The sequence below is a fragment of the Euphorbia lathyris genome, chromosome 6 (assembly GCF_963576675.1).
Source record: "Euphorbia lathyris chromosome 6, ddEupLath1.1, whole genome shotgun sequence".
Taxonomy (NCBI): Eukaryota; Viridiplantae; Streptophyta; class Magnoliopsida; order Malpighiales; family Euphorbiaceae; genus Euphorbia; species Euphorbia lathyris.
This window is the reverse complement of record NC_088915.1, coordinates 25,256,185-25,282,097: the sequence shown is the minus strand read 5'-3', so window position 1 is coordinate 25,282,097 and position 25,913 is coordinate 25,256,185. Positions and strand designations below refer to the sequence as shown.

General features: G+C 38.2%; 2 protein-coding genes and 1 long non-coding RNA gene across 3 annotated transcripts; 1 reads left to right on the top strand and 2 right to left on the bottom strand.

Moving 5' to 3' along the window:
• Positions 1-1,309: 1,309 nt before the first annotated feature.
• LOC136232479 (probable serine/threonine-protein kinase PBL19) lies at positions 1,310-4,168 on the bottom strand. The gene is made up of 5 exons (XM_066021661.1): positions 3,815-4,168; positions 2,593-2,853; positions 2,187-2,309; positions 1,601-2,029; positions 1,310-1,510 (listed from the first exon to the last, which is right to left on the bottom strand). The coding sequence occupies exons 1-5, from the start codon at positions 4,166-4,168 to the stop codon at positions 1,505-1,507; spliced, it is 1,173 nt and encodes a 390-aa protein (XP_065877733.1). The 3' UTR covers positions 1,310-1,504.
• A 24-nt stretch (positions 4,169-4,192) lies between these two features.
• On the bottom strand, positions 4,193-14,071 carry LOC136232478 (uncharacterized). Its single transcript, XM_066021660.1, has 10 exons — positions 13,482-14,071; positions 13,257-13,365; positions 10,216-10,342; positions 7,263-7,484; positions 6,780-7,139; positions 5,993-6,151; positions 5,588-5,872; positions 5,244-5,459; positions 5,056-5,108; positions 4,193-4,343 (listed from the first exon to the last, which is right to left on the bottom strand). Exons 2-10 carry the CDS (start codon positions 13,307-13,309, stop codon positions 4,193-4,195), a joined length of 1,626 nt encoding a protein of 541 aa, XP_065877732.1. The 5' UTR covers positions 13,310-13,365; positions 13,482-14,071.
• A 2,177-nt stretch (positions 14,072-16,248) lies between these two features.
• LOC136231902 (uncharacterized) lies at positions 16,249-18,208 on the top strand. Its single transcript, XR_010690177.1, has 3 exons — positions 16,249-16,537; positions 16,628-16,740; positions 17,914-18,208. It is a non-coding gene; the product is annotated as an uncharacterized lncRNA (long non-coding RNA).
• Positions 18,209-25,913: the final 7,705 nt, after the last annotated feature.

Here is a 25,913-nt window from a genome sequence, read left to right as displayed (position 1 = left end):
CTTTGACGGGCAAGAATCAAACTTGCTGAGCTTTTATGGTCTAAAAAGCTACCCAAGTAAATATCTCACTGATCTTCACTTCTCTCAAACTTACGTACCGAGTGTTTAAGAAACCCACATCTTAGTAAAACAAACTCTATTGAGAAACTTACGACTTTATGCTTATGAATGCATAAGAACGTACACTTTTCAAATGATCTAATAAGGAGAACAAAAAACTCAAACTATCTTTTTACAAATGATTGAGAAATATTTAAATTCTAATTACTCTTTTCTTTTAAGTCACTAGGAAGGAAAAAAGATTGCAAGAAATACAATAAGAATTTTCACAACAATGTAGTATTTTCTCTTTCATATTTTTTGTATTTTTTCCATAAGCAAATGAGAAGGATGCTTTCCTATTTATAGGCAAAAATGGTGATGTATCCGATGGAGAAGGAGAGGGAGCTTTTTGTATCTTTTCCAAATCAGTCTTGATGGATAACTTAACATTTAGTCCCTCTTTTATCCCATTTTCAAATTTGGCAGTCGACATCAACTTATACATTACCTTTGATATTAGCCTCGGTCTTTATCTTGAACTTTAGTTTGAATATTGGCTTGAGATTTAGGTTGAGTTTTAACTTAAACATTAGTTTGAGCTTTAACATGAATATTAGCTTCCATTTTCAATTTTAAATCCGAACAAGTACATGATGAAGTTGATTTTAATTTGAAAGTTAACCTTTACTTTACCTTGGAAATTAACTTGAACATTCGCTGTCATTTTCAAATATGTAAATGATGAACAAAAAATAAATATAAAGTATCATTTCATTGAAAGTGCAATGTATATATGAAAGTGTTATATGGATATAATTTACGGATAATATCATATATGTTAATTACTTTGAGTATAAAATAGTTTGAAACCTTACAACCTATTCAAAATAATTTGTATGTTTAAACTTTACTTTAGATTTTAGATTTTAACTTTGATTTAAATTAACTGAACTGTGATGTTGCAGTTAGGCCATCTCCAAGGGCTCTTCAAGGAGGGGCGTATTACTAAGTGGAGCTTGTCCGGTGGGGAGAATATGGTTCATGGGAAAATTGCATGCATTATTACAAGGTCTCGTCTCCACCAAAAATGATTGCCTTTGTTGTGACAGTGATATGAGTTATATCGAATCTATTGTTCAAATTATCAAGACTGAAATGGATTTATTAGATGAAGTTTGTTTTATCCATAAGGATCGGAAACAAAATTATGCTGCTCATAATCTCCTTTAAAATGGTACTAGAATTCAAAAAACAAGAGACAGCAACCAAGAGAATGAAATTGTATCGTATTAATTTATAAGAGAAGTAGTAAAGTAAAGATCTCATTTGGAACAAAAGTTCCTACCTAATTTAACAATTTCTTCTTCTCCAGTCCACATATAATTTTTACAATCAATGAATAGTTACATATAATTTCCAACAACATCTACAAATATATATTGCTTGCTCAATTTCCATGGATTTATACCTGCCACAGATTCAAAACATGAATTATTGGAATGATTTCTTGATAATCTCACTCTGATTAATAAACAAAGATTGCCATAAACTAACTAACCTTGTTCATCTTTCCATTACTCAATCTATGTCCAGATGATTTAACATTTTTCGTATCAGAAGTGCTTGCGCCTTCTATTTCTTCTATTGCTTTCTTTAAGCTATCAACCACCTCAATCATTGTCGGCCGCTCTTTCGGAGTTTTTATCAGGCAGCTATCTGCTAACTTAGCAATTCTCTTTGCTGCTGAAATGGAGTATTCATTTCGGAGTCTCGGGTCTATAATCATACTGAACTTTTTGCTGTCTGCTGGGAATTGTTTCACCCAATCCAGAAGCTTTTGCTCCTTTGTTGGCAAGTTTCTTTCCAGAGTTCGTCGTCCTGTAAGTATTTCGTACAGCACCACACCGAAACTCCATACATCACTATGGATTGTTAGATGACCTGTCTCAACGTATTCTGGGCAAGCATACCCATATGTCCCAACCACCTAATACCAAACACAGTTCATCAGTCAACTAGAGTATAAATTCAAATGAGGAGATAAAAAAATACTGTATTCATAATCCTTTTCGAAGTTCTAAACACGTAACTTGGGGTCCTTGGAATCAAACAAACATATACATATAGCAGGAGGAGCTACTTACCCCTGTGGATACATGAGTATGGTCGCCTGTTGGCCCTTCTCTAGCAAGTCCAAAATCTGAGAGCTTTGCCTTAAAATTCTCATCCAGTAGCACATTGGATGATTTAAAATCGCGACATATTACCTTCAAAATTAGGGAAATAAATGGGAAAACAGAGTCAACAACTATCATCATGTACTCTAATGTTCCGTATCAACATTCGACTCTTGAGACATTTATAAGAATAATTTATTACCTCATTGGCTAATTTTTACATGTACATACTTCAACATTGCTATAGAACTACTAAGTTGTTCAAGAAAGTTTCACACATTAAGCTTAGAAGAACGGTACTCAATTAGCTGATTCATACTCAGTAATTCAATGTTGCAAGAACTAGTAAGTTGTGTGAATAATACAACAGTACCTGAACTTCCATTCCTCCATGCAAGTAAACCAATCCTTCAGCTGCACCGAGCATAATCTCTAATCTTTTTCTCCATGGCAAAACAGGTAAGCCTCTGTTGAAAAGATGGTCCTCTAGGCTCTTATTAGGCATATATTCATACACCAACAATCGTTGGATCCCTCTTTCATCGTCAACCGAGCAGTAGCCTAAAAGTTTTACTAGGTTGGGATGACTAACAACTCCAAGATATTGAACTTCTGCAAGCCATTGCTTATGGCCCTATATCAACAAAACAAATAACAGATTAAAGCAACAAAGTGCTAAAGAAGTCTAACATTTATTGTGTTATACTTGAAGTTTAAGCAGGAGATACTCCAAAAATCGAAATCAGTTATGAGAATAAGTCACATTCATCACTGTTCTCAGCCAAATTCACATTAAGTAAAGCCAAAAACTGTCAGAGACTATACTATATAGTCAACACTTGAAGAGAAAAAGATACCAAAGCAGCTGCTGCTGAAAACTGATATCCAACAATTTTCATTTCATAATATATCCTTGTCATAACCCAATACACTCTGGAAAAATCAACACAAAAGAATGGCAACTGCAGAATATAATCGGGACGGATCCAAGGGGAAGGGCAGGAGGGCTTGAGCACCCACTCACTAGTCACCCAAAAATGCCAGAAAACGAGCTTTAATTTTTTGTGTAAACATGCCCAAAACATATTTTTGAGCACCCATAGATCACCCGAGAACGCCTCAAAGCAAGTCGAAGTATCTCTGTCAGCGAATCATGGATCCATCACTAATAATCCACACATTGGGAAAACAAACTTAGCAACAGCATTTATCAGTTGCATCATGCCTTTCCATATTTTATCCAAAATTTCCCCTGTCCCTCAGTGTTTAATCCAAGACCATCATCAAAAAGTTTCTTTATGTTATTTTCTTTTTTCATTCTCTTTTCCCTATTGTGAGAGTTGGAACTGAGTGAGGAATAAGCCAGCTCAAATGGAATTATCATGCCATTTGATAAAATATATTATTATCAAGTAGTCAAACTCAAAACATGAGTCCAATTTATAAAATCACATTTAAATTCCTAATCTAAACCAGTTTCAACACTTGTATTATTTTATTATCACTACAAACACAATAATGGATAAGGCATTACAATCTACATTATTTTCAATCCAAATGAATGAAAATGTAAGAGGTAACTAATGAAAGTATACCTGCAGGCCGTGCTTGTTAAGCTTCTTAATGGCAACAACTATAGAATCAGATTGACCATTATTAGGTCTTATTGAACCCTTATATACACTGCCAAAACCACCTTCACCAATTTTCAGTAATCTGCTAAAACTATGAGTTGCCTCTTTGAGCTCTTGAAAAGAGAAGACTCTCAAGTTTTGCTCCTTTTCTTTGTACAATTCAGTTATGCTTCGTCTTGGCGATGGTAAAGATCTCGATGTAAGGTTCGATTTTGAGGTTTCTGGTTTGCTTTGATTGCTCAATTCTGGGGCTGATCGTGAATCTCCTTTCTTCTTCTTCTTTGATTTATCTTTAAAAATAAGAAAGCAATTCATATTTGATCTTGTTCTTCGAAACACTCAATTGTACCTAGAACTAGAACAAGAATGATCAAATTGTACCAAGTCATAACCTACGGGAGCTGCAAACAATCTCTCAACGTATCGGTAAATAGCAGCCACGTTTGGAGGATGACTGCCAACGCGAGCTATATCTCCAATGGAGACATATCTGGATTAACATAATATTCAGTTGTCAGAAGGATACGAGTGAAAAACTAAGATGCAACTAGACTCTAAATGGAGAAATGCCTCACAATACCATGCTGTTACAGAACCTTGCAATAGTTGCATCATGTACCTCGGGCTATTAAAATAATGCAATATCTTAAAACAAGCAATCAATTGACTCTTATTTAGCGTGCTTCAAAGACGCCTTGAAGATTATATTTCTACGGGATCAAACTCATTACACACCTTCTATGAATATCATTGTCCCTTGTCCTCCTATGCTACACAATATCTTACAACTTCACTATTTGCTATACATACCAACTCTTTGTTACTTCAAAATTCCAAAGACATGGTTGAAATAATTACAAAACAAGATGGTGTCAGTTCATGTTTCTGGTTTACCTGATTGATGATAGAACCCTTACCTAAATCTAAAAGAGAGAAAAAAAAGACTAAAAGAAGTAAAAATTTCATTAACCCATCTTCAAAACATAAATAGCACTATGATAGAACCCTACTTAAATCTAAGAGAAATAGAGACTAAAAGAAGTAAAAATTCCATTAACCCATCTTCAAAACATAAATAGCACTAATTAAAATTTTCAGCCTACATCATAACATATCCAAGAAAGACGAAAAGTTTAAATCATACAAGGTTACAGCAGAGAATTTGAATATGTAATAATGTAAAAGTAACAAACAGCAGTTACCCGTTGGGACAAATGGGTCTCCAAATGCTACACATTCTGTCATCCTCCAGATCCTGAAAAACAAGTACATGCTTTATTTTAAATTTCAAGGAATGAAACGAAACATAATCTAGCAAGCAACAGTGTATACCACCCAATTCAAAACATCTATTAGACCAAAATTGAGCGATCTTTATGTGGAAAAGCACCTGTTTCCTGCATAATTTGTATCGGCCTTTAGGTTCTCGCTCGCTGCTCCAAATCTTTGAAAAGTTGATACTATGTCTGATGAACTTCCCTTCATCAGATGCAGAAATGGATGAAGATGTCTCCCTTAACTTGAAAATTGTTTTACTTGGGATATGTTGTTCTCCTCCATTGGCTTCACCCGGAGAAAAGTAGACATGTCTCTGACTTGAAGGAACCTAAACAAAACACCATGGAGAAAAACTTATTAGAATCACATAATAAAATCACTCATCTCAGAATCAATGCAATCCAAATCACATGTATGCTGTCTAATATAATTACAAATCTTTATCTACGCAACAACCTTTAAAGTTGATCTTTTTGTATCAGACTGGTACATTTTCCACACCCTACGGATTGCAGAACATATTCTAACAGCTTGAGGTTCATTCTCATCAGACTCATCTTCAACATTACATTTTATGACTCGAACAAAATTTTCTGATCTTTTAAAGTGCCTGAGATGGAGGAGCAAGTGAGAAGCTTGACCATGCCCCGCTTTTGCCAGCTCCAAAGCCATAAGGTCCTCCCATGGCACATCCCACATGATCTTGGAAGGTTTCTTGTCCATCTTGTCTAGAGATGAGCACTGGATACAAGTAGAACAGAAAGAATGTTTGTCATGAAACCCTATCTAGAAAGAAAACAGAATATATATTAAATTAGAAAACTGTTTGTGAAAATGTAGGGATTATCCTCTTTTACTAACCTGCAGCAGCATGGCCCTTTTGTTGCTCACTAACACAATCCTTTGATAAGGTACGAAAAATAGTTCTTCAAAATAATCAGACCAAGCAAATTTTGACGGCTCCTTAAATATTTCAGTACAGCCAAAACGCCGACTTGCCTCCGCAAGGTAAAGTATCATCTGGACACCAATAGGAGAAAATTAAGAACTTATATACTAAGAATTGTATCAGTATTTTCAGAGAAACTTAGGTTATTACTGATCTTGGCGGTAAAATACAATTTCAAGTCCTAACTATCTTTAATAAGCTGCATTTTGGTCATTGTCATTAGCACAAAAGATTCCCACTCTCTCCTAATTTCTCAACCAATATCCAAGAACAGCTAAACTGTCTCAACCACATCACCAATTCACTTATTTGGGTTATTCAGAAATTGAGATAATGAAGAATATGTTTATATTTTTCACTGGAATATTGTGCTAAGCCAGCTCAAAACTCATGTGCAATATGTCCAATATGTTCCGTGCTGTGCTAGTACGACATTTATTAGGGAATCGAAGGGGGAGGTGGGGGAGAAGGAGCTAATATATTCTCGTTCCTAATATCTCATGCTATAACTGCAAGGAACAAGTTACGTCATGTCACTTTTTTTATCCCTCCTTTTTGAGGGATCTATATAAGAGAGATTCACATTTTTTGAATGAAAAAAAAAAAGCCAATTCAGTTGTCATATACCAAAAAGTCATTCAAGCCAAAACGCTAGGAACTCCCTAAATTAAACTTATACATAAGAAATAGCAACTGTACCTGCCCCATAGCTTCTTTCTCAGAATAATCTCTAAGTATACAATCAGCATGAATTGCCCGGGGGTTTCTAACTCTCTGGAAGGTGGTCTTATTACTCAAACCCTCTAAGCAGTTGGAACAACTTGCACCGATTCCATCAACAGTAAGTGAGAAAAAATCAAATGCACCACTAACTGGTTGCACAATAAATCCCAAAAATGCACGCCCAAGTCCATGAGCAAGTCCTAAGAGACCATTTTGCCTGGCACTCTCCATTGGCTTTGTCAGCACTCCAGATACTCCAAAGGCAAAACCTTGTGCCAGAGCTTCTGTTCCTTTTACAATTCCATCACCTACCCCTGTGATTCTCCTTAATCCCACCTGTTCACATGTTTTAATATAGTTTATGACTAGGATTAGCAAATAACACAACTGGGTTTTAATATAGTTTATGACTTGGATTAGCAAATAACACCACTGGATATAGTAGTTTAACCAAGTCACCTGCTTAGAGCGTAAGTGCAGAAATTGTCCATCAGTTGAAAGTTCAGCAAATCCTTTACTTAGAGAAGCCAATGTTGAACTTGTCATACCAAGTACATCTACAGAAAATATTAGATGCAAAGGATTATGGATCAGGTCTCTCCAAATGCGGTTTCCAATGGCAGGAACAATGGAACTCTTTCGCATAAATCTGTCTTTATGCATAACCCTCCTCAAATGGACCTAAATAGAGAGACAATAATGTTACATCTCTTCTCTGAAAACTCTGAGTCTTGACATCATTTTAGTTTTTAGAAGGATAGTTGTTAAAAGCATCAAGAAAATAAAATAAAGCATCAAAATGCAACATCCATTCACTGATTGGATAAAAAAAGGCACTCTAGAATCATTGCACACTTCACAATGTATAATGCACCAGTTTTTACATTTAAGGCGGGTCACTGTATTGAATTATGCATTCATTAGTACTAACAATAGAGAACAAGCATCAGTCAGGAAAAGAAAAAAAAAGAACAAGCACTTGCAGGCCTCCAAATATATACTGTAATCAAAGCAGAAGCTACAGAAGCAAGCTTGAAACAATCTATGCAACAGTTAGAACTCCCTCTCCCTCTCAGCTCTAAGATGAAACTATGGTCTGCAAGTTCATAGATTGTTCAAAGTTGTCTGTTGATTTTCTTCATCAATATTGTATTCTTATTAAACTTATTTTGTCAAACAGTTGGAATGTAGATCTATTTCTAATGTTTTCTCAAAAATCACAATTTACTTGTCTTCTACTACCATCATCTAATAGACTAATTCCCCAATTTTTGCAAATAAATTTTGTAATAAAACTAAATTACTGCACAATAATTCTCCAAACTTCTCCTTTGGAAGCTCACCCCTTACGGCACAACCACATAGAGAAGGCAGGATAATGGAATCAAACGTAGCTATCATTAGCACTAATGACCATTTTATGGTAATATGCAAAAAATATTATGATTTTAGGGTAGCTGATAAACAATTTGCAATTTTAGGGTGATCAGCAGAGTCAAAACAAGCAAACTGCCAGTCTTACCAATGTTGACTTACCAACACGAATGATAGATCTAAAATACATTAATGAAACTGAAAATATACGGAAACATAAGGATTTCTAATGTTATTTGCCCAAAATAATGGCAGACAGGACCGTTACAACATGCTACTTCTGTAGCTAGTTATTTTGTATCAGTCATCATTGATCAGTCAACAGCAACCATTGTTCTGCTAGTTTGATTACAATCAAAAGATATATACTCCCTTGGTTCTTTTTTATATCCCATTTAATGTTTATCAATTTGTTCACTTTTATATCAAGTTTTGTACTACCAATACACTTTTGACAAATTTTCCTTTATTTATGGTAAGAGAAACGTTTAGTATCAATGCACACAATCCTATAAGAGCATCTCCAAGAGGCTCTTAGTTCACTCTCTAAAAATAATATAAACAATTGACTCTTCATTAAAATACATGCCATCCCCAACAATACTCCTCATCTCACTCCTTATTTATTTATTTTTACCATTAAAATTATTATGTATTGTTACATTTACCAATAGTGAGAGGAAAGAGACTCCTCAGCAATAAATTATTAATGAAAAGTGAAATAAAGAGTGGATTAGGAGGGGAGAGAGCCTCTTCAATAATAGAGAGGAAATAAAGCCTCTTAGTGATTTGAGGAGGAACTAAGAGGCTTTTGAAGTTGGATTTTGCCACAAAATTTAACTTAAAGAGCCTAAAGAAGAAGTCTCTTGGAGATGCTCTAACTAAGCCATAATAATTAAGAGGAAAAAGAATTTTCATCTAAAAAGTAGAGTTTTAAGAGAAAACTATCAAGGGTAAATTAGTCATTTTTAATATTGTAATTAATACTTCATTAGTCGTACTGAAAAACCTTAAAACGACATACAAAAAAAGAAAGGAAGGAGTAAATTATAAGGACTTTGCAATGATCAATTTTTTTTGTATAATCCAATTTAATTCACAAGAAATTTATGCCATAGTGCAAGTGTTTAGGACAGAAAAACAAACACTTAAAAGGTAACTCATACATTTACATGTCCAGAATTTCAAGAGAACAAATTGGGTCTTCTTGAAGTAACTGAACTGAATAACTTTTTCCATTACTTTATGGGTAAATTGCATAGACCATCTCTAAACTTTGAGTCAGGTTTCACAATACAACAAAACTTTAATTTGTTGCAAAAAGATCACAAATTAACTTAGTTGCATAGAAAACCAAAATCCACCATTAACCTGACTGAAATTCTAACCTAACAGGAAAATCACATTTCTTTCATGTCACGTCCTTTGAATCTCACGTAAGCACTAAATAAGAAAATTAAAAAAACATTGATGTTGATGAGGATAAATTTTCTCTCATTGATAATCTTTTATGTTTTAATTTTCTTACTAAATGCTTACATGGAATTCAGTGACATGCCCAAGTGTCATATTGATGTCAAGCATTACGATGAATTAAGGGATGATGGTCAAATTTTCCCTAACGTTAATGGGAAAGATCAATTTTACCCTTACCGTACAAAATAGCTCAATTTTTCTCCCATGGTAGAAACTTAAGCTCAATTTAACCATCATGATAGATAACCTAGTCCAACTTTAAACTTTTGTAAGTAAATAGGTACGGAAATTAGCGACGGAATACTGGGAAAGGGAAAAATTGAGCTGTTTTGTAGGATGAGGAAAAAATTGAGCTTTCCAATAACCTTAGGGGGAAAATTGTCCCTTATCCCATGAAAAAAATACCAATTTTTAATGACTTTGATTTTCTACACAATGAAATTGAAGTTTTGTGATTTTTCTAAATAAATTGAAGTTTTAAGGCTTTTGTGAACCTTGACCCAAAGTTTAGGAACAGCATGGGCAATTTACCTCTATTTTAATAGTAAGTTTCTGAACTGACCTGAATTTTGAATGCATTTCCAACAGCAGACAAAATAGGACTCCAAACACCTAGAACACCATGAGGTCTCTGTGCTGGTGCTGTCTCTAGGGAAACCTTCAGCCTTATTTCTGAAACATCTATTAGCCTGAACAGATGAGAAGAACAGCCTTCTTTAAATTCAAATCGAAAAAAGTATCCATCTTTGTATCTCTTAGACATAAAAATTCCATAGGCAGGATAAATTCACTTCTTGAAGGACAAGGATGTTTAACTAATAAACTTCTTACAATGAGTAACATAGAGAACATGAATCCCCCAATCAACTATAAAGAAAGCATCCCAATACAAACTTTATGAGCTTGGCACACGCACAATTTCAATGAAAACAAGGTGAATAAAACAAGTAGAAAAGAGGGCTGTAATCGAGCCGAGCCGAGCTGAGCTGAGCTTTGACTTGCTCAGGCTCGGTTCATTATAATATTAACAAACTCGAGACGAGCTTCGAGCTCAAATTTGTGTTTGAGCTCGGCTCATTTAGTAGTTCGTTTGTTCACGAGCTGCTCATTTATTTTGTTCGTTAAGCATGTTCATGAACAAAGAGGAATGGGAGGAGGAGAAGTGAATGTAAGTGAATGACAGGGTTATAGATCAACGTTTCAACGCAATATATCTTCTCATCATTCTATCACTATGGAAGAAGAGGGAAGAAGCCTAGTGATAGAATGATGAGAAGCCTAGTGACAGAATAATAACACGTAAAGTACACTATAACAAAATTCCAAAATATGAGAAGGATATATTTAAGCTAATGAAAAAAAGAGGATTTAAAGGAGGTAAAGACAAAAGTATTAATACATATAAGAAAGAGGTGCTTCCACCACTTGCAGCCTTAATAGCATCTACATGCCTTCTCTTTCTCAGTTTCTTGCTTTTCTCTTCTTTCTTTCTTTTTTCTTTCTTGAAATAAATTATGTGATATTTTCTTCTCACACCGCATATTATAATGGCCACATAAATTGTATCCTTCTATTTTCATGAAAATTTGAAATCACCAAATATCATAAAAGGGCGGCCCGGTCGCATTACGCATCCCCGCTGAGCGAGGGTCCGGGGAGGGGTCCCACCACAAGGGTGTATTGGGGGCAAGCCTTCCCTTGTCAATTTAATTGGCAAGAGGCCGCTCCTAAGACTCGAACCCGTGACCTCTGGTCACACGACAACAACGTTTTACCGTTGCGCCAAGGCTCGCCCTCAAATCACCAAATATCATAATACTGTAAAATTACTGTCCAACTTTCTGATACATAAAAAGAACATTACTTATGAACCAGTACATAAACCCTTGCTTATAACAGTGTAGTCAGAAAAATTCCGCAAATGTATAATATGTACCGTGAGAAAGCACTAAACAATGGGCTCAACAATGGCATTTGAGTACCAATCTACCAATTTTATATAGAATTTTCTCACAAAAAGAAAACCACATGAGCTGGTGTACAATAGAGATTTCATGCTCTCACTATCGACTATTTCTACAAGGAATTAAGAAAAGGACCAAGTAGAAATCCAAACTCTTCTATTACAAACTTAGAAATTAGGATTCAATGCAATAGAAGAGTTTGGAGTTCTACTTGGTCCTTTGAAAAGCTCTTGGCTAGAAATCCAAACTCTTCTATTACAAACTTAGAAATTAGGATTCTTGAATAAAATTTCCATCCTAAACTGTTGCATAGAAGAGTTTGGATTTCTACTTGGTCCTTTGCAAAACTAGCTTGTGATAGAAAACAACAAGCTCGCCCACAATCAAACACTCAAATGGAGATCAATAATGGAGAAATAAGGCCTTCATTGATGAATGAACTCACAAACATCAGTAAGAGTAACAAACAGGAAATGAGCAAAACAGAACTTGGAAAACAACAAGGAAAATATCTGTGCAAAGCACACCCAGGAAAACTGTCCTATCCATGAGCTAAGAGACCCAAAAGCCCTAATATAATTTTCTAAAAGCTGCTGCTAAAGCACTGTTGCCTGCTTATATAACTGCGTGCTCCTCTTGTTGTCACACACCCCACACCATAACTAACTCCTACTCCTCATTATCACATGTCCGTCTACATTCAATAGCCTCAATTGTCTTCCTTTGTAGATTCAGCTGTTCTCCAGTAGATCCATTATGTTTGTACTTCCTGAGAAGCCATATTTTCAGCTAAGCAACCTGCTATCGTTAAAACATGATCTATCATTTTCAGATCCATTTTTAGGTAGTTTAAAAGTCTAAAGATCTTTCTAGGCTAGTACTAACCTGTTAGGTTCTCTTGGCAGTATAGCAGGAAAATGTTTCTGCCGTGCTTTTGTCAAATTTCAAAAGTGAATTTAACTCATCTTAAGAATTGACAAGCCATCTCTCTTGCCGAATTAGAACTACATCATCGGCTAAAAACTACAAATTCCTATTTCTTTTTCTTCCCCCTTCATTCCATATCCACCATAAGAATGTCTTGTTAGAGACTCTAGTATATTCATGTGAAGACCAGTCCCAAACTATATTAATGGTTACAAATTAATCTAACAGTTGGATTGGATATCGGAATTGGACTTTAGATGGTAGCTACTGAAATATATAAACCCATTAATTCATATTCAACTCTTTCTTAGCCTGAAGATCAAGGAACTATGCTGTATGTTGATCAACTCACTAGAGCAGTTTTTCACTACATACAAAAAAAATTGAAAGATGATAAAATTCATAGAAAAAAAAATTGGGATAATTTTTAGATTCAAAATGCAGAAGGCACGCGGATGAATAAAAAGAACATACATACTGAAACAATAAATAAATCAAAAGAATTCATTTGGCAACTAAGAGAATGAGCGCCTTAACAGTCTTGCTTTCTTTGTACCCATAAATAATCGAGTAACATAGAAGTAAAGCAACAAAATCATACATTTAAAAACAATTAAGTAACCACTCATCCACATCACCCACAAGGCTCATTATCATTAATAAAGATTACATTTCGAAAGCCATATATGCTGAAATTTAACCGCATAAGTACCACTTAAGAATGCGAAGGAGGATCTGAAGTGGGATTTCCACGGCGAAGATCATCAATCAAATTACCGAGCTCTTTCCTAGCTGATTCTCTTCCAAACGTAAAACCATACCTGAAAAGTCCCCCAAAAATATAAAGCGAAAAATTCATAACAGCACAGTCTCGAGAGAGTGAGAAAGCAATTAAAAGTTAGAGATAGAGATAGAGCTAGAGAAACTTGAGATTGACCAGAAGGAAATAGCAGAGAAAACGCCTGCAGTGGCAACCGTTTGAAGGAGAGTTAACGTTTTCTCCATTCTTGTTCTTCGATTTAATTCGTTCAAACAAATTTTGAGTGAAAATTATATTATGGGTCTCGTGATAAAATAAGCGGGGGGGCAAGTCTGTTCGAGACCATCTAGATAGTTAAGATTGGCTCTCGCTTTTGTCGAGCTAGTTCCGCCGCCCTCGCCGTCTACGTTTTCTGGACCTGCAGCTTCGCCGGATTCTTCCCTGCCGCTCCGCCTCGTCTCTGCTGTCTCTCTTCCGTCGCCGCTGTCGCTTTTCCTGTGGTTTCCACCGTCGTCGCCTTCCGGTAGTTGTGACCTAAAACTTCGCCTGCCTAGTTCCGTTGTCAACCGCCGCTCCGTTTCGTCTCCGTTCTGCCTCCCTCCGTTCCGCCTCCGACTCCGATCCGACTGGTTCTGCCGTCGTCCTCCGCCTCCGACTACGATCCGCGTGGTTATGCCGTCGTCGTCCGCCTCCCTTAGTCTTTGGTTCAGTTAAACGCCTTGTACTGAATTTCAAAAAGACAAATTTGGCCCTAACTTGGAACCTGAATTTGGAGTTTTATTAATTTACAAAAAAGAACCTGCAGATTTTAATCCCTAAACAGATTTAAGCATTTAATATTTATTTGTAATAGGATGGCGAAAGGGAAAGAGAGAGCTAGGGCGACAGGGGCGATTGGCTTGGCGAGGACGGTGGGGTGCGCGGCGTGGGAATCGGCTGGTGCGGATGGGGATCGGTCGGCGGGGAGGTTGGAGGCTGCCGATCCAGGGCTGGGGTTGAGGGGAGCGAAGGGGTGGCGGTAGGGTTTGCCCGCTACCGCCGTCGGAGTGGGGATAGGGGGCGGGACCGATCGGCTGATCGGTCTTGGCCGGTTTTTTCGGAAGGGGACAGGGGCGTTGAGGGGATGGGCGATGGAGGTAGGGGAGAGGGAGAGGCGGAGCCGGCTGTGGTTAGGGTTTCGGCGGGTTGCGGATTAGATTCAGGCGGGGATTTGGGGAAGGCTGTGGGGGAGCCGGATCTGTGGCTTGGGGCTGGGTTTGAAGCGAAGCGGGTTGGGGTTGGTGCGGGGGCGACACGTGCCCCGGATTTCTTGGCGCCTGTTTCTGGATTGCATCAGGCTGACCCGTCCGTGCCGGCGGCTCCGGCCACTCTGTCCTCACAGGACATTCATGCCTTGGCGGTTTTACTTGCTGGGCATTCTGCTCAGACAGATCAGTCCTCGACAGTTCCTATCTCGGGTTCTGCAGGACAGCTTAACCAAAGTTATAAGAAGAATGGGGGTTCTCCCTCCTGGAGGGATAAGGTGTTAGGGGTGGTTGAGGAGGACCCCTTGATGGATGAAGACACATTGGATGTTGATTCTGATGACTTCCTTTCCGACTCCGATGTGGAGGATGGAGAGCCAGAAAACCCGATGTGTCCTAGAATTCGTCTCTCCTCAGAATGTCGCGCCCGTGCCCGCAGATCGCGAACTGTTATATCTCAAATGGCTCCCGCTCTACTGGTTTATTAACGGTGATGGACAGTCCCTCTAGGGAGATAAATCCAATGGGTTTTTGAGTCGCCACCAATCAGTTTGACGGTCTGATTGGACACCGATTTGATTCCGAATTGACCCATTCGGGTAAGCTCGGATAAGGTAATGGTCTACGGTGATTCTAAGCTCGGTTTCCGGTTACGTGTAGGGAAGAGACGCAATCTCACCCTACCCCGCCCGATAAATCGGTACTGTTGTATTTCTATGTGCTTGTTTTACGTGTTTGTTTACTATTGCTTTGAAGGGTTAATTGTATATATTCAAGCCATTGACGATACTCGTAAGGTTGTGGTCATATGACCGTAATAGAATCGTTATCCAACGATCAAAATCTATAGAGGAACTCGTAAAAAGGTCGTGGCCATACGACCGTAATAGAATCGTTATCCAACGATCAAAATCTATAGAGGAACTTGTAAAAAAAGGTCGTGGTCATACGACCGTAATAGAATCGTTATCCAACGATCAAAATTGGTAGAGGAACCCGTAAATTATTTTTATTTGTTGATTAAATATAGTTTAAAACATTAATTAATGTATATATATATATATATATATATATATATATTCTTTTTAAAGATATAATAGTTTATAGTTTGTTAATTATTTATCATTCATTTATTTAGATCATTATTCAACGATTTGGATAATCGAGTCAATTTGCAATCGCTATCCAGCCATTAAACCCGATATACTGAAATTATCATGTTTTTATTATTAGTGTATGGTTTATTAATTATTTACCGAGACCACTATTCGGTGATCCAGATAAACCAATCACGTTATTACCATATTAAAATTGCTATACAGCAATTTGAATCCGATAAACGAGAATAAAACACAAATTATTATATCATTTGAATAAGGATTACTATTGTCAAAATTTTAATTAAAGATTAACCAATCTAACTCTAAACTAAAATCTAGTTCATTTGAGTTAACAATAATTAGCTAATTAACCTAAACCTTAATTGAACTAAAATAATCTAATATGAATTATAAATTAACTAACTAAATTATTTATCAATTATTAAAGAGAATGGATTAAATTGAAGCTTAGATAAGAGAAAAGAAAACAAAACGAATGGGCTTTAAGTTAAATAGGGATGGTCTGCCCTGAGTTGGATTCGGGCCCAAAACCCTTGACCCGGTTCGAACTTCCCATTTTAGAATTAGGGATCCGTAATGTCTGTCTCTCTCACTCTCGACATTCGCTCGATCTCCTCCGTCTTCCAGCCTTCACCATCTCTCTCACCGCTAGTTGGTTCTAGTCGCAGCGGCGGGGGTCTTTTCATGGAGTCTGCCGGTGATGACTTCGTCTGAGGAACGACGATGAGGAGGCGCTGTACTGGTCGGTCTTTATTTCCGACGGTGAGGGATGTTCCTCTGGACCAAACGAAGAGAATGAGCGGCGTCCGCCGCATCAGACCAGCGTCGGATTGATTCCGGCAAGAGCTCTTATTCCGTTTATTTATGGGTGAGTTTCTGCGTTCCCTTTCTCTGCTATAACTTCACTTACTTCGTTTGATTTCGTGCGAGGTCTAAATTAAGGTCTTTTTTGGTTCAGAGACTTGAATATAGATTACAGGCACATCCCAAACAGAGGAAGGCGTCCGCAGCAACAGAACGTTTGGTTTCGTTTTCTATGGTTCTAGCTAGGGGGTCTCATCTCCCTTATCGGTAAGTTTCTGTAACCTCACCTCACTGTATTCGTTTGATTTTTGCTGGAAGCTTCGATTAATGCTTAGAATGTGATTGATTTCCTTTGTTTGAAGCTTAAATGAGATTGATTCTTGTATGTTTAAAGCTTAGATGAAATTGATTCCCTCTGTTCAGGAATTGATTTACAGGTTTAGGCACATCACACGTTGTTCTTCTCTAATTTTTATTCGAAGCAAACCTGAACTACTGATTGTGATTTCGTGGATGTTTATGCTTGTTTTTTTTTTGGAATTGTATGTATATGGCTGCGGTTCTTTGGTTGTTCATGTTTTTTTTCTGGGTCATTCATGATAATAGGTTGGGTATTTCGATTATCTTTTTGTTGGAATGCATTCAACAGAAAAGGGTATTTTGAAGGATTCCTATCAATTTCTGGGTCTTAGCTTTCTAAAAAGGGTAAATACAGTGGTTTTTTCTTTTACAATTTGATGTTATTTTGTGTCCTTGTTAGTTGGAACTTTAAATGGGAAATAGTTATTTAGTAGATCACATTTTACACCAATATGGAAAGATAAGAAAAGGCTACATTTTATTTAATACTATGATAGCTTAAGACCTTATTAGAGCTTAGGACAAGTAAGTAAATAGAAACTAGTAAAGATTTAGATCAGGCAACGTACAGATGACATATATGCTGAATATTTAAAAAGTGCAGAACTTAAAAATGAAGGTTGAAGCTGCTAAAGCAGAATTATATTACACCACCAACCTTACAAAGCGGTACCGACTATGAGTTTGGAACTCCTTAGCACGAGTATTGCTTTCCAATTACAGAGAGGAACCGACCAGATCACTTCCTAAAGCTAGAACTCTCTCTATTACAATTTTAATTGATCTTGCCTCTCTTTTTTTTTGCTTTTTCTGCTTCCTTTTTTTTTAAATGTTGCTGCTCTTTTTGCTGTATTTCCCTTTTTCTGCCCTAATGTTCCTAATCTTCTTTTCTTTTTTGCTCTAATCATTTTTTCCTCTCTCTTGTTCTTTTTTGTGTGTCCTTTTTGTTGGAGAATTCCTCCTTTTATAGCTTTATTTCATCATGGGTGTAGCTGCCTTAGTATGGGTGTGACTGCTCCCTTGCCCCCAAATTGGGACACTTTTTTCAAATAATATATTTGTCTCTTGTGTTTTCTGCAGGACCTGCTCTATATAATTGAAAAAGGATCAGCTTGACTTTGCTTCATAACTGTGCTTGGAGTGGTCTCTCTGTGCTTGGAATGGTCTCTTTTGTAGCAGGATTTGGGAGCCCATAATGTTGTCTAATTAGATGATTTCTCCATTATTTGAATTCTGAATCATTGCTTTGGGAAAGTTTCATCTAAATTTGGGCTTCATTTGAGTTTGGAATGCTGGAAAAACAATAGGCAAATTGTGATTAGTTTGTAAATATCATTATTTATTAATGAAAAATCTTAATTTATTTTAATTTGCTTCCAACTTCCATCTAATAGCTTGATTTAGATAATAATTTTAATTCATTGGTCATTAATTAAGTTTGAAGATAAATTATATTCTGAACATAATATATAATCAAAAATCATTCTTAAAATTACATGAGTAACTTTAGCGAATAATTTTCTAATTATAACTTACATTTAGACTATATATATTTCTAACATAATCTCACAATTAATGAATTAAAATTGAAAAATTAATTTAACCAGTTAGATACAAGTTGAATTTAACTAATAAATTTGAAGCATAACAATTTCAAAGATTATATTTAGACACAACATATTATATCTCAAATGTAATTTATAACTTTGGAAAAATATATTTTCAACTCCAATGAATTATACCTCTAATATAATTTGATAATTATATTAAGATATAACGAATCGATATAAAAAATCTAATTTTCCTCATAAATTACATTCATGATAGAAAGTTTGTATTTCTAATATAATTTACGAATTTGTTAGAATTTCAAATATAATCAATTAAAGCATAAAAAAAATGCCCGGATAAAAATGGGTATCTACACGGAAGACAAGCGTGTCCTCAGGTCACAGTGGAAATTGGCTTTAATTGTCACTGTTCTGGGAAAAAGGATCAGCTTTAATTACTTTGCCCAGAGGATCCAGGCCCAATGGGCGAAGGTTGGGAAAGTGACCATCACTGACCTTGAGAATGACTATTATGTTATCAAATTTTCAAAGGCTGAGGATTTCAATGCTGTGGTTAATGGGGGTCCCTATATTATCTCCAATCATGTCTTGGCTCTGAGACCTTGGGTCCCAAACTTCGATCCCCATGATTGCTCGGTGAACCGGATCCTTACTTGGGTTAGATTTACAGGCCTTCCTCTGGAATATTACAGTGAGAGATTATTGAATAAGATTGGTAGCCTGGTTGGGAAGGTGCACCATGTTGATAAGACTACCATTGGGGCAGTAAGGGGCAAGTTTGCCAGGGTCTGTATTGACATTGATCTCGCTAAGCCTCTTCTCTCTCAATTCTGTGTTCAGAATAAGGTTTTTCATATTGAGTATGAAGGTCTTCACAATATATGCTATGAATGTGGTATTTTTGGCCATACCTTTGAGGGGTGCCCTAGTAAGAGGAAGGTGGGGGAAGAGATCGTGCATCCTGCTATTGGCAGGGTGGAGAAATGCCAGGGGGAGGAAAGGAGTTTTGGCCCATGGATGCTTGCCAAGAGGAATGGGAGAAGGAAGCCACGCGCTAATGCTACTACCAGTCATTCTCCAGATATCAGTCAGAAGATGATTGCTCTCCAGATTGCTCCTAAGATCAAGGTCAAGCCACCGGATACCAAGAAGGGTAGTGAGGTTGGTGTGGTTTCTGCCTCTGGTTCGGGGTCTAGGTTCGGTGTTCTGTCCATGGAGGAAGGACAGGGCTCGGATAATTCTGATGAGCAGAGTGATTTAAGCATGCCAGGTCTGGAATCAGCTGAGCCTGTTTCTAGTCTGGGTAAGGCTACTAATCCCCTCTTTATTCCTAATGCGGAGGCCGAAGGTAGCTCCCAGTCTCTTCTCTCAAAAGGGAAAGGGTTGAACAAGGAGGGTAGTAATCTGATTCCTCCTGCGGAGGTCCCTATTGGGAAAGCTATTGGAGTGAATAAGTTGAATATGAAGAAACCCAAACCAAAAGCTAAACCTAAAAAGAACCTTAATAGGTTAGATTCTTGGGACAAAAGGGGGCCTTCTGGTTCTTCTGCTAGGCTCTCTGGAGCCCCGAATAAATACCGGATCTAGGGTTTGGGCTTGTGTCAGTAGTTTTCCTTCCTGATGGATTTCTTTGTTTGGAATGTTAGAGGTGCGGCGAGCAAGGCAACCTGCATTCATGTTAATGATTTCATTAAACAATTTAACCCTTCTTATTTTGTTCTTCTGGAGACCAAGGTCAGTGGTTCTAAAGCAGATGAGGTGGTTAAAAAGTTTAAGAGTTGGAATTGTGTCAGATCGGAGGCTACTGGCCGGGCTGGGGGGATTTGGCTCTTCTGGAAGCCAGGTCGAATCAATATTGATATTGTTACTATGGACTATCAATTCATCCATTGTAAGGTGTGTTTCCCTGGGAATAAACCTTTCTTTGTTACCTTTGTTTATGCTGATCCTATTTTATCTAACCGGAGAAGACTGTGGGAGGTTCTTCATTCTGTTAGTTCTAATATGGTGGATGCGTGGTTGGTTGCTGGGGATTTTAATGACATTGCCCTTCTGAGCGATCAGAGAGGAGGGGGTAATCATTATGTTAACCGGTGTCTGAACCACAAACAAAGTATGGATCTTTGTGGTCTTTCGGACCTGGGAGCTGCCGGTCACAAGTTTACCTGGAAAAGGAATAATGTGTTTGTTAGGCTGGATAAGGTGTACGCCAATGTTGCGGCTATCTGTAGGTTTCCTGAGGTCAATGTGCTTAATCTCCCTTTTCGGCACTCTGACCATTGCCCTATCCTCATTAGGATGGTTAAAGGAAACCGGCTGAAAGGGAACAGACCTTTTAGGTATCTGGTGGCTTGGGATTCGCATCCTGAGTTTAAGAATTTTGTTAAAAACAATTGGCATCCTCACTCTGATGTCCTTCTTGCTGCTGAGGAGTTCAGGAGGAATGTGGCTGGTTGGAACAAAAACATCTTTGGCCACATTATCAGAAGGAAAAACAAGCTTTTAAGAAGGATGGAAGGCATTCAACGTTGCTTGGAGGCCCGCTTCGACCACAGCCTGAATGGTCATCTTAGATCTCTCCAGAACGAGTTGGAAGCAGTGCTTAGACAGGAAGAGCTTCTTTGGTTCCAGAAATCTAGGAAGGCTTGGATTCAAGACGGGGACCGGAACACCAGATTTTTCCACCTCTCCACTATCATTAGAAGACAGAGGAATAGGATCGATGCTATCAAGGACACTAATGGTGTTTGGGTCTTGGAGGAGGAGGACATTCGGCGCCTTGCTCTTGATTTCTATAAGGACCTGTTCAGGGAGGAAGAGGTGTTCTTGGAGAGGGCCTACTCTGATACTTCCTTTCCTCGGTTAGGGGAGGATGCTATTAAGGAAGCTTTCCATCCTATTGACCTAAAGGAAATTGATCTGGCCTTTGCCAGTATTGGTTCCACTAAGGCGCCCTGCTAGCTTCTACCATAAACACTAGGATACTGTAAAAGAGGGAATTTACAGCTTTGTGTTAGGTGTTTTTGGTGGTTCTAACGATATCAGGTTGGTTAATAAAACCCTCCTTGTTCTGGTTCCTAAGGTTGACAAGCCCTCTTCCTTTCTTCAGATGAGACCTATCAGCCTCTGTAATGTTTTGTATAAAGCTATCACCAAGATTATGGCTAATTGGATCCGGAAGATCCTGCCGGACATTATCAGCCAGAATCAAGGGAGCTTTGTTCCTGGCAGACAAATGATGGATAACGTTGTTATTGCCCAGGAGGTTGTCCATTCTATGAAGATTAAGAAAGGGAAGAAAGGGATTGTGGCTCTCAAACTGGATCTGGAGAAAGCCTATGATAGACTTAACTGGAGCTTTCTTCTGGATAGTTTAGTCAAGCTGGTATCCCGGAGAGCTGGAGGAATCTGATTGAGAAGTGCATCTCCTCTCCTGTTTTCCAGGTTATGATTAATGGGGACATGTCTGATGAGTTCTCTCCCTCCAGGGGTATTCGCCAAGGGGATCCTATGAGCCCTTTCCTTTTTGTTATTGCCATGGAAAGACTTTCTCACCTGATTCAAGAGGCGGTTAGCAAGGGGACTCTCCACCCTGTCTCCATCAATAGACATTGCCCACCTATTACCCATTTGTTTTTTGCTGATGATGTGATGTTTTTTGTGGAGGGGAATGTGGAGCAAATTAAGGTTGTTATGGATATCCTCAAGTGCTTTTGTGATGCTTCTGGCCAGAAGATTAACATCCAAAAGTCCTGTATGCTGTGTTCTAAGAACATGGATAACGGCTTGTGCAGAAGACTTAGTGAGCTCTCTAGCACCCCCTGACCCAATCTTTGGGGAAGTATCTCGGGGTCCCTCTTCATAGTGACAGGGTCTCTAAATCCTCCTTTAAGGACATTTTGGATAAAACTAACGGTTTGTGTGCCAGCTGGAAAGCTAATTCTCTTTCCCTTGCTGGTCGCCTTACCCTTATCCAATCTGTCATCTGCGCGGCACCGAACCATATCATGCAAGCCTGTAAACTTCATGAGCCGGTTCTTAATGACCTTGATAAGATTAATCGGTGTTTCTTGTAGGGAGAGTCTGGTGAGGGTAAAAAGGTTCACTTGGTTCCTTGGAAAGAAGCCTGCCAGCCTAAAAGCAGGGGGGGTCTTGGCATAAGGCAGGCGAAGGATAACAATAAAGTCCTCTTAATGAAACTCCTTTGGAGAATGTGGCAATGCCTCTCCTCTCTTTGGGCCCGTTTTCTGTGCGGCAAATATTGGAAAGATAAAATTTTCGGAGGTCCTAAGGAGAGGGTTGTCAGCTGCTCTTTCCTTTGGAAAGGGCTTAGTGATGTTTTTGCGGAGTTCTGCACGGGGGTTGGCCTAGAGGTGGGTAATGGTAAATCCATTAGCTTCTGGGACGACACCTAGATTGGTGATAAACCTCTTATTGATGTGTGTAGCTCTCCTCCTCCTAGAAATATCCGTCACTGGAAGGTTGCTGATGTGGTGGACTCGGAGGGAGACTGGATCTGGTCTAAGTTTGACTCTTTCCTTAGCCTTGAGATCCTCCTTAAAATCAGAGGAGTTAAAATTAGCAACCTCGAGGAGGATAAAGACAGACACTGCTGGGCTTTGACTAAGAATGGCATCTATTCTTGTAAATCGGCCTATGAAGCTTTTTCCCCTAGTAGGGAGAATCCTCATTTGGAGATTTGGAAGACTATTTGGGCCCTTAAAATCCCTTATCAAATTAGGAGTTTCCTGTGGCTGGGGATTAAAGACAGGCTGCTCACTAATGTGGGTAGGCAGAGAAGGCACTTGATGGAGTCAGGAGCCTGTAGTAGATGCAGAGGTCATGTGGAAACCTTATGCCATGCTCTGAGGGATTGCCCTAATAGTAAAAAGATTTGGGAGGGGATTCTTCCTAACCACACCCTTCCTTCCTTCATAGCTCATTCTGCAGTTGATTGGTTCTCTGATGGCGCTAAGGGGAAGTTATTGGCTAATTTGGAGCACGGTGACATTCTCTTCGCTATTATCTGTCACCATATTTGGAAATGGAGGAACGAAGAGTTATTTGCTGAGAAGACTACCCTTATCCCTGACTTATTTGATTTCTTCTCGAAGAAACTCTCTGTTATTCTGCAAAGCTTTAAAGGGGAGCCCCTGGTTAATCCTTCCCCGGCTAAAGTGGTTCATTTAGTTGGTTGGAGTAAGCCTAGAGAAGGGGTGGTGAAGTTGAATACGGATGGCTCCTGCCTTAGCAACGGTAGAATTGCTGCCGGAGGAGTTCTTCGGGACGCTGGAGGTGCTTGGGTGGCTGGGTTTACCCATAACTTGGGGATGGGCTCGGCCTTTTCTGCGGAGCTCTGGGGGATTCTGTCAGGCATTAAGCTTGCCATTCGCATGGGTGTTAGAGGCTTGCGGTGGAATCTGACAATTTGGAGGCTATCAACAGGATTTCTGCTAGCCAGGTTTCTTGTCTTTCTAGCCAGAATCTAATCAAAGCTATTGTGAGACTTCGTCCTGCTTTCGAGGATCTTAGTTTCTCCCATATCTTTAGGGAGCAAAACCGGGTGGCGGATTGCTTGGCTGCTGCTGGGCATGGGGGGATGTTAGGTGTTTCTACCCTTTCTACTCCTCCTTCTTCTATTTTGTCCTTTCTGCTTGAGGATAGGGTTGGGGTCAGCCTCCCTAGACTGATCCCGGGTTAGGTTTTTGTGGTTGTTTGTTTTCTTTTCCTTGTCCTACCAAAAAAAAAATAAGCAGGGTAGACATTTTACTTTTAAAATGTAGTGGAGCCTACTTAAATGGGGCATCTTAATTGATAGTGATGTGACTAAATTTTGCAGCTTCTCTCGTAAAATGAGATAGAAATGGGTCAATCCAGGGATCCGAATCTAGCTAAACCATTTCGATGTTTAAGTCATTTTTAGGGATGAATTGAAAATGAACACAATAAATAAAAGTTAGGATGAAAGTTTAGTGCATATAAATGAAATAGTGTATTTTGAAAGGTGTTTTACTATGATCGAGCTATGAGAAGCACTTACGGGGTGTTTGTTAGGAGGGATATAGGAGGTGGGATAGGAATAAAAAACACGAGATAAGTTATCCCGCGTTTGTTTGTGAGATAGAAGAGTGAGACAGATGAGGGATAAGTCTCTTATCCCTTAAATCCTTTACCCAGGAAGGGAGTGGTATAAGGAGGTGGGATAAACTCCTGCGATTTTAATAGGATGAAAAAGTCCATCTTATCCCTCAAATTAATGTTATGTAGTTTAAATAAGGTTAAAATAGTAAAATGTATTATTTTATCCCTATCCCTATCCCACGTATCAAACATTGAATAATAATTCTAGAATTATATTTTTATCTTTATCCCAACTATTTATCCTTGTACATATCCCAACCTTTATCCTTATCCCTATCCCAATAGAATACCAAACGCCCCGTTAAGGTGTCTCTTGATCAAATGCACCCTCTCAAAGTACCGGACAAGATGGTATGCCTATCTTAATTTTTTCCTCATATTTTGGGCAATGATATGATTTCATTGGTGATTAGGATTCTTCAATGTACTGAATTCCCCTTTAGTCTTAATCACACTTTCATTACTTTGATCCCAAAAATTCGAGCTCATGTTTCCATGAAAGATTACGTTATATTAACATCCGTAATGTGATTTATAAATTGGTCTTAGAAGGTGCTAGCTTTGGTAAAGTTAGTTCTTGACTCTATCGTTAATGAGATTCAATATGCTTTTGTTTCTGGAAGAATAATGACTGATAATACTCTTATTGTGTTTTGAACGGTTTCATTCTATGAAGTATGTGGAAGCGGGTAAGGGTTTTCGTGCTTTGACGGGCAAGAATCAAGCTTGCGGAGCTTTTACAGCCTAAAAGCTACTCAAGTAAATATCTCACTGATCTTCACTTCTCTCAAACTTACCAAGTGTTTAAAAAACTCACCTCTTAATTTTTACAAGCTCTATTGAGAAACTTACAATTTTATGCTTACGAGTACTTAAGAACCTACATTTTTTAGAGAATCTAATGAGAGCGAAAGACTCAAACTATCTTTTTACAAATAATTGAGGAATATTTAAATTCTAATTACTCTCTTCTTTTAAGCTCATTAGGAATGAAAAAAGATTTCAAGAATACAATAAAAAAATTCACAACAATGTAGTATTCTCTTTTTTTTTTTTTTCATAAGCAAATGAGAACGATGGCTTTGCTATCTATAGGCAAAAATGGTGATGTATCCGATGGAGAAGAAAAGGGAGCTTTTTGCATCTTTTCCAAAGCAGTTGCTGGGCTTCTGATACACGACTCGGAGGGAGGGGCATGTTACTAAGTGGAGCTTGTCCCATGGGGAGAATATGGTTCATGGGAAAATTGCTTGCATTATTACAGGGTCTCGTCTCCACCAGAGATGATCGAGTGATATGAGTTATATCGATTCTATTGTTCAGACTATCAAGACCGAAACGGATTTATTAGATGAAGTTTGTTTTATC

Bases quoted from the DNA above. Each gene is read 5' to 3' on its own strand.
- LOC136232479 (XM_066021661.1), bottom strand. From the start codon at position 4,168: ATGAATTGCTTTCTTATTTTTAAAGATAAATCAAAGAAGAAGAAGAAA. The intron at 2,854-3,814 runs GTATACTTTCAT...TTGTTGATATAG, and splicing joins TTAACAAGCACGGCCTGCAG to GGCCATAAGCAATGGCTTGC. The intron at 2,310-2,592 runs GTACTGTTGTAT...CTAATTTTGAAG, and splicing joins ATGGAGGAATGGAAGTTCAG to GTAATATGTCGCGATTTTAA.
- LOC136232478 (XM_066021660.1), bottom strand. From the start codon at position 13,309: ATGATCTTCGCCGTGGAAATCCCACTTCAGATCCTCCTTCGCATTCTT. The intron at 7,140-7,262 runs GTGACTTGGTTA...ACATGTGAACAG, and splicing joins TGCACTTACGCTCTAAGCAG to GTGGGATTAAGGAGAATCAC. The intron at 6,152-6,779 runs GTACAGTTGCTA...ATTGGTGTCCAG, and splicing joins AGAAAGAAGCTATGGGGCAG to ATGATACTTTACCTTGCGGA.